The sequence below is a fragment of the Ptychodera flava genome, chromosome 15 (assembly GCF_041260155.1).
Source record: "Ptychodera flava strain L36383 chromosome 15, AS_Pfla_20210202, whole genome shotgun sequence".
Classification (NCBI taxonomy): Eukaryota; Metazoa; Hemichordata; class Enteropneusta; family Ptychoderidae; genus Ptychodera; species Ptychodera flava.
The window spans coordinates 5,401,028-5,409,129 of record NC_091942.1 but is presented as its reverse complement, the minus strand read 5'-3'; the positions used below and the strand labels follow the sequence as shown (position 1 = coordinate 5,409,129).

Sequence of the window (8,102 nt, the reverse complement as noted above, 5' to 3'; positions counted from 1 at the left end):
CTTGGGGAACTGCAAGACGAACATGATGGACGATAGCTCATACATCAAAATCTTAATCAAGACTTGATTTATATCACACATTTTAAAGTTATATACTTGTTATTATACGTGATCCAATGAAATCTTGTTTTCACTATCCAAAGGTGATATGAAAACACGTTCGCATACCTAAGGTCAACCATGGGTCAACTCTCTCAGCGTAACATTACATGCGCTCACTCTGAGATTTCCCTTTCACAATCAGCCTTTGAGGAAAGCAATTCTTGGTTCATACAGTCAAACATTACAGTTGCTTTAACACTAGCAGCTGGGAATGTGCATGACCTTCGCATTCTTTAATTTCGAAGTATAATTTTAATGATGTAGCCTCGTGATACGGCGTATCCTTCTTGTACTTTTCCTCGCTTCGCTAGGAAAAGTACTGCCTCAGGATACGTCGTATCACTCGGGAAAATACCTTCGGTACGCCACAGAGCGCCCTCCGAGGTCATGAAGTTCTGTCATAGTAAAGTATCGTCACATCTTCACATGACCTAAACTCTTCTTCTGAGCTATCTCTGTCACAGCTGGTATGCACTGACAGTGACAGTAGTGACACTGACGCATGTATTTTTGTTCAGTTTTTACAACTGCGTTCTTGTTCTACTTCTTACAGCATGTTGAACTGCCCAGTACTCGGCTTTCCGACAGAGCCTGTGTATATATACTGTGAATTTTTATCATCGACAAATGACTTTCCCTAATACAATTATCACCAATAGTGTTTACATAACAAACTTTGTTGACAAACTGAATATTGTGTGTTTCAGCATGCTGTAGGGAGACAGCAAGAAACTGTATTTGATACATTGCATAGAAATATTTTTTAAAAATATCAAAAGTTGTAGCTTCTACCCCGTTACAAGGCCTACTTGTTGTTTTTCTAATGAAAATTCAATGGCATACATACATTTGAAATAGGACAAAATGGTTATAGATTTTGTTCAATTATTACTAACATTAGAACCATTGGATGACAAAAAAATATTATTAATTTTTCATCGAACAACCTACCAAAGTTTGGAATCTGAAAATGTTAAAAAAGGGTATGTATCCAAAATATCTTTGGGTCCCCCTTTTACGCAGAGCAAATTTGTGAATGCAGCCTAAGCAACTTTTGACGATAATGGCGCCTGTTGTGATGCAATTGTTAATCGGCACCTTTTGTCGTTTATACGTTGATGTGCCGAAATAAGTCTCATCAAAATGAAACTCATATACGCCCCCGCTGAGAAAAAAATAATACGCAATGCATTCCAAAAATATGATATCACAAAAAATAAGCGAGTTTCAGATGGAGAAACCACAGCTGGAGTTTTGATAAATGAGAAAGAAAGCGTCGCAAAAAGATAACAAGTGCACTAGGACTATGGTACAGCTAATACGCGAGGTCAAAGTAAAACGCTTGCTCAAGCAGGCTTTATTTCCTCATGGTATTCCTAAACAAACGGCTGAAATCCAACGATGTAAATGATCCAGGATTTTAGTCGTATTGCTAAAAGCTAAACTTATGCATCTATTCATCTATGCAAAGTGTCCCAAAGTGTCGAAACTACCTCTGTGTGACTAGTTTTTCGTTCATTTTGTGACTTCTAGAATGCCACACTATCGAAAAATGAAAACCTCTCGTTTTCATGATCAAGTTCGAAATAATCCCAGTGAACAGTCATTTTTGGCAGCACGCTGCTCTAAAAGGAATCTTCTATGTAAATGGATTACAACGCGACACTTGATAGTTTCAAACCAAAGTTCAAGAACCAAAGTTCAAGAACATCGTGGCAAGCAACGCATGTTCCTAATATGAAATATCGATACGGGGGGGGGACTATGACATCACTAAGGGGAGAAGCGTTTGATATCTGGGGTATTTATACACAATAGCGAATTTTCTTTTTTTCTTTCTTTTTTTGTCTTTGTACTGGGGTTTGGAAATAACCCAAACATACACAGAAAGAAAGGTACCTACCCTTTCTAATAATTTGCATTAGACCGATGTTTTCACTTTTTTTTTGAAATAAATCTAAGATACTATTAATTCATAGACAGAGACTTTATTGGAATAAAGTTCAGCGGTATTGAACACCACGTTTGCCAGTGATGGTCTACCCTTTGAACTTGCATTTCGGAGTAGTCTTTTTTATTCTTGACAACCTAACAAGATAAAATCTGCGCTGGATAGTTAAGAGGATTGCAGCATTTGTTATCAAGCAACCTGACTATACATTAATCAATTCCACATCCATGTCAAGTTTTGAGTCCCTTCACCATTTTTGCTCAACAAAAAAAGGGCGGGGTCATCTGCATGTTACAGCACCTTATGCACAACGCTGTAGAGTACATATATAGTGAGACCTTTTATCGTGTACACCCCTGGTACAACTCTACAAGGGATCGAGTTGTAAACTTAAAAGTGCATTGTTCAAGGCCATGGCCTTACATCTTCAACATATGCTGTGACCCACTAGTCAAAACGTTATCAAAACAAAGTCTGCGAATGACACCTGCATGCTGTTATGTCAGATTCAGTTCACAGCCATGTTCAAATAGAGGTCTGGGTATGGAAACCCGAACAGCATGAAGTCATCGTAATACATTCTGTACAGTCCAAGTATCTGTTCCCTTGTGAGAAGACTATAAAACTTTCTAATGCGGCTCGAACTGTTAGTTGCATGTCGAGCAGTTTTGGCAAAGTCAAAGGTCACGTGAAGAGCATTGGAGAGGTAGTCTATATCGGGGTAGAGAGTGTCAAATTTCCCGATAAAGTCATATTTTATCCGGCAAGGATCACACGACTCAAAGTAGGTATCCCAGTGACGATTTTGCGGTCTTGCTGCTAGTAAAAAGTTCACAAACTTGCCAAAGGACAAATTACCATCCAGGGATCCATTTCCATCAGGACTATATCGTATATACTTGCCATACCTCTTCAAGAATGAATATTCTGGGTTTTCTATAAATTTATCAAGATATGCTGACAGTAACCGTTCAAATGGATGACGTACGAACATTATTTTGGTGTACGTTGTTAATGCAGTCTTTTGGATATTTGGTCGACAGTTTCTGAACAATTTGATTGGCTGATCATGTATTCCGACGCCCTTTTTAAGAGTGCCGGCAAGTTCCAAAAATGCTCTTCTCCAGTTGGTTGCTCCGGCTTTAGGGATAAGACAGAACATGATCTTGTATTTGCTGTTCACAATGATATCCTTCCAACGAAGATCAAGAATGAGATCCGTCACATTCATACTCGTATAACTGTCCTTTCTCTTCAGAGTCCTGCAACCTTCGTTCAAGGCTTGTATCCGCTGTCGGTGAGGCGCCATCAACGGCAGGGTGCTGAGAGCCAAAGTTTGTTGTATTGAAGTGTGGTTCTGCAACAAACACCATTCGATTAATGCTCTCGACACGAACAAAATGTGACTTATCGTGGAGTTTCACAAAATGCTTTTCTGAAGCTTATTTCCATTCAATAATTTTTCATTTCCCCTATTCTTTAGGTTGTGAAAACACGAGACAATATATTGATTGTAAGTTATACAGAGATAGCTAAAACATGGGATCCAGCCCGGATTTGGATAATATTCAGAAAACTTGTTGTGGCCACTAATTTGTACAAGGCACAGCCTTACCAAACGTCCTATAACTGTTTCAGGTCTTCTCAAAGAAGTACTCATTAAGCAACGGTATGCGGGTGACCCTGATGATAAAAAATGACATAGTATTGAAGTTAAGAAGCAAGTCGATTTTATTCTACCCTTTCTTGTCAGTAGCGCTTGGAGGCACTAGCTTTCGAAAAGTTTAAAAAGTATACACGAATATGACATTTGATATAATTGATAATATAATACACTTAATATAGGAATATACCAAATACATTATGGTGAAATCATTATTATCATTACAACTCTTTAAAAAGGTGAAGCATTATTGGGAAGACTGACATATCAAATCTGTTAATAGCGACAAAATATCATGAATCGGTCGTGCGTTTGAGTGTCTATTTTTTGGATTGCTACGACAAAATGTAACTCGATAGTATTTGACTTTGTCACATTGGATAGACCACAGTCCCTGTGGATAAACCCTTATTCACTTGCGAAAGTTCATTCTGTGAACCGTCTTAACGTGTGTTCCCTAAATCAAATTTTGGTTTAACCTTCTTCTGACGGTCACTTTGTATTCCTTCATTTTTCCATTTGAGTTGTCGTTACGTATGATCTCATATTGACAAAAGTATCACATAGTGAAGGGGTTTCTGTCCGTTATTTGTTCCCGGAATTATTCACGAGGATCTGATGTTCGGTTACACAACCTTTATTTCACTGTTTTCGGTCAGTGCTTGGTAAACTATGAACACTGCTTCACTAAATGAGGACGAGGTAGTTCCATAAATCCATAAATCGGGTCTATTCGTCTTCACATACCTTGTCAAGGTTTCATTTATGAATTGTTTTTATCCTGCAGTTTATTTGAGAAATATCCGCTGACAGACGCTATATGTAGGATATGTGACCCTTTCAGTCCTAATCCTCTTTTTCGTGACCCCTCTCAACGAGCGTTTTCAAAATCAAACCGAGGCGCTGCCGCATCCGGAATTCGTTGATAATTTTTTTTGGAACGAACACGTCAAAACGCACACGAAACATGACGACAAAATAGCAAAAAGGCAAGATACAAGCAAAGAACAACAAGACGCTACGTCATAATGTCCTGAAGAAAAGGAATGACATGCAACATCATTAAATACTGGCAAGGATTCCTTTAGGCCTCCTCGTACCTGAAAATCAGTTTAATCGCCGACTTTCCCTTGAAGAAGCACATCAAACACAACTTTTGGAGGGGTTTAGAATCAAGGTTAGGATTAATTTTAGAATAACCATACTTCAAAGTGTTGCATATCCTCAGAAAAAATTTCGGTAGGGGCCTTAAAGAACCCTTTCCAAATTTTGTAACAAAAAATTCAAGCGACTTTCAGATGAAGAATCCACAATTTTAGTTTCGAATCGGAAGACATCACTGTTGCACTAATTATGACAATGCACAGCCCTGTGAGACCAAGTTCAAACACAAGGTCAAGCACCCTTTCTTTGCCGACAACATCCCTAAACGAACGGGTATAGAACACAAACTTTGAGCAAGAGTCTCGATCTTGCCAGGTCCTATCGTTATAAATTAGACATAAATGTATACATCTTCTTTGCCTTTACTCAAAGCGTCTCGTACTACCAAGCCCATGTGAACAATCAACGAATTGCCTTTATGTGACTGCTGTCTCTTCTGTCCGACTGAGTATCTATTACAATTTGAAAGCTTTAATTGGTAACCAACAGCCGACAGAGGGATATTAAATTCTTGTTGGAAACGACACTCACCTAATAGAAGCAATAATGTTATGGCTGCAATGACGACACCTGATACAAAAATCCGCACAGTCTTCATAGTCCAGTACAAAACCGGTTCCGCGTCCAGTTCTAAAACGTCCTCTGTCAAGTCCAAACCCTACTCCGTCCTGTCCCGAACCTTGTTTACGACTCACTCTTGCAGCACACTCTTACAGCCATGGAATCGTAGGTGTACGTGGATTTTTACATAACAGTTATGGCAAGCATTTCCCTCTTCTTTTTGTACGTACAATTTTATATCTGAATTAAATAATAGCAACAAGAATAATTATAACAATAAAGTAATAATAATATTTGAAACTTATCGTGTTGCAATTGACCAATCAGAATACTCCATTCAGAAATTTTTATCTATTCATGAAGCCCTTCGTGACGATCATACGAAACTTCGAATAATAATAATAATAAAACTAATATCCTTGAATGTAAATGTTGCCGTAATTTCTTTATTTGCATGATTAATCTGACAGTCTTAAAACATTGGTGATAAAACGTTCAAGATAGCGCCTTTGGATTGGATATCTGTTCAAAAAGATGGATATCATTGAAGTCGAACACTTTTGATCTACACAACAATGACGACAAGACAGTCTCGCTATTGTCACTATATTGGTATCATTGATACCGGTAAAATGGTTAATTAAAACAAAAAGATAAGTCGATATGCATACAAACCATATTTGCGACAAATGTACAAAGACGCAACATGTGTTTGAATGATATTAAAATGATGAAAATAGTCAACACTTTATCGGGAACATGAGAATTTCACGTGACGGGTTTACAACGTGTCACAGTGACGTTTGAATATTGATTTTCACAGCATGAAATCCCTATAATACTAACAATATTAGCATGGATTATTGCCTGTATTCTAGCTGAAGAGTGCATATACAGGTGAATATAGTCAATAATCCATTAATTGTATCCAGCAAGCCTGTATTCATATGGACTCAAGTATTATTCTATGATATAGTTAACACATTAGTGTGAATTTATCTGTATTATTACATTTTGATGCAGTGTTTGAAATTGATATTTATGAATAGATGTATCATTTTATATCGTTAATTCATATATATCTATGTGAAAGCCACGCCTTAAAGATAATGTTTAAAAATCCCATCCTAAAACAAAACGAACACTGAGAGAGGAACACAGCGGACCCAAGACATATAAAGACCATGGGAGAAGCGTATCTTTGGCGATGGCAACTGTCAAGCTTGTCTACCGGGTCTTTTTAATACCAGCGAACTCTAAAGTGAATACACTGAAGATCCCCAGGTACCTCTCAGCAGTCCAAGGCCGGTAAACGAGATAAACAATCACCACAAAAAGAACGTACGTACAGTAACACTATGCATAGTAAAACTATTATGTATCTCATGTAATGTTTAGAGATGTGAATTCATGCACGGTACATTATCAGAATATTTATCCTGTCGGTTAAATGTTATGTTGCAATGGGTCACAAGAGAGATAAATGGTGACAGTTGATCATGCACTGAATGGTACACTGTATTAGTACCTCTTCACACACAGTACACAGTACCAAGGCAATCGTGATGGTCTTCTCTTAATAGAACAAAAATCATAAACAAAGTCGTCAAAAAATGAAGCACAGTCTTTCAATGACGAGGATGGAACACTTCAGCACTCAGTGCAAAGTCGTCAAAAACCAAGACTCATCGATTAACACTGACCTTGTGTTGTTGTTATTTGTGGTGAGTTCTTTGAAGGGTGACCAGCCACTGAATTTTTAATTGGTACTGCTCTTCCACACAGTGTAATTAGGGCTATTCCCCCGGCGCTGTCTCGGGCTGACAGAAGGTAACACTTATATATTAAAGCCACATCCTACAATGAATATAGACTCACCTCTTAAACCTTGTAACACATAATATTACAGTCATAAATGCGATTTCACCATGGAAGTTGGGGTTTTACGGCAAAACAGGGACCACCAAAAAGTCCCCCACGCAGTATCAATGACACGCTTGAAGTGAGGTGCCCTAGAGACACGTCCCGTATACTTTTGTTAGACATTCCGTGGTGCGTGGATCGATAGAGCCAGTTTGTTATTCCTTGTTAATGTTCAATCATAGTTATGGGTCGTAGATAAACAGCCGTAAACAACACACAATTAACGACCTCTCACTATTTTGACAAACTGTTGGTCTGGAAGAAAGTTTGTTTCATTTCCGATTCCTTAAAGGAACTTTCAAGTCAATCGACTCATCAAGAAACTCTGCGGGAGGTTTCAAAAACATCGCAGATCGGTTTCTCTCATAGTCAGTCTGTAATTTGCGCATCCCGATCCCGCCAAAATAAAAGACATACGATAAATCCTCGGACTGTACTGCGCATGGCATGATTATCGAACACGTTGATATACGCTTTGAATGTCATAACTTTAGCGTTGGTATCCGGTTCACAAAATACCGTGACCTTCTTCTTTTATATCACGAACGATCGAATGTTAGATTTTAGAAAAGTCAATTTTGTTATTGATAAAAATCCCAGCAACCCGTCCTTGCGTCTTTCAATTTTGAATGTATTTACGCATGGTAAAGGGTGAAAACGACGCTCGTCACTCTTAAGACTCGATTCGACCATAAATACGTCTTTTGGATAGATATTCGGATTCTCAAACTTTACAAA

General features: G+C 38.1%; 1 protein-coding gene across 1 annotated transcript; it reads right to left on the bottom strand.

Moving 5' to 3' along the window:
- Window positions 1-2,074: 2,074 nt before the first annotated feature.
- On the bottom strand, window positions 2,075-7,830 carry LOC139150979 (carbohydrate sulfotransferase 11-like). Its single transcript, XM_070723472.1, has 4 exons — window positions 7,320-7,830; window positions 5,412-5,681; window positions 3,669-3,736; window positions 2,075-3,410 (listed from the first exon to the last, which is right to left on the bottom strand). Exons 2-4 carry the CDS (start codon window positions 5,476-5,478, stop codon window positions 2,562-2,564), a joined length of 984 nt encoding a protein of 327 aa, XP_070579573.1. The 5' UTR covers window positions 5,479-5,681; window positions 7,320-7,830; the 3' UTR covers window positions 2,075-2,561.
- Between the last annotated feature and the right edge of the window lie 272 nt (window positions 7,831-8,102).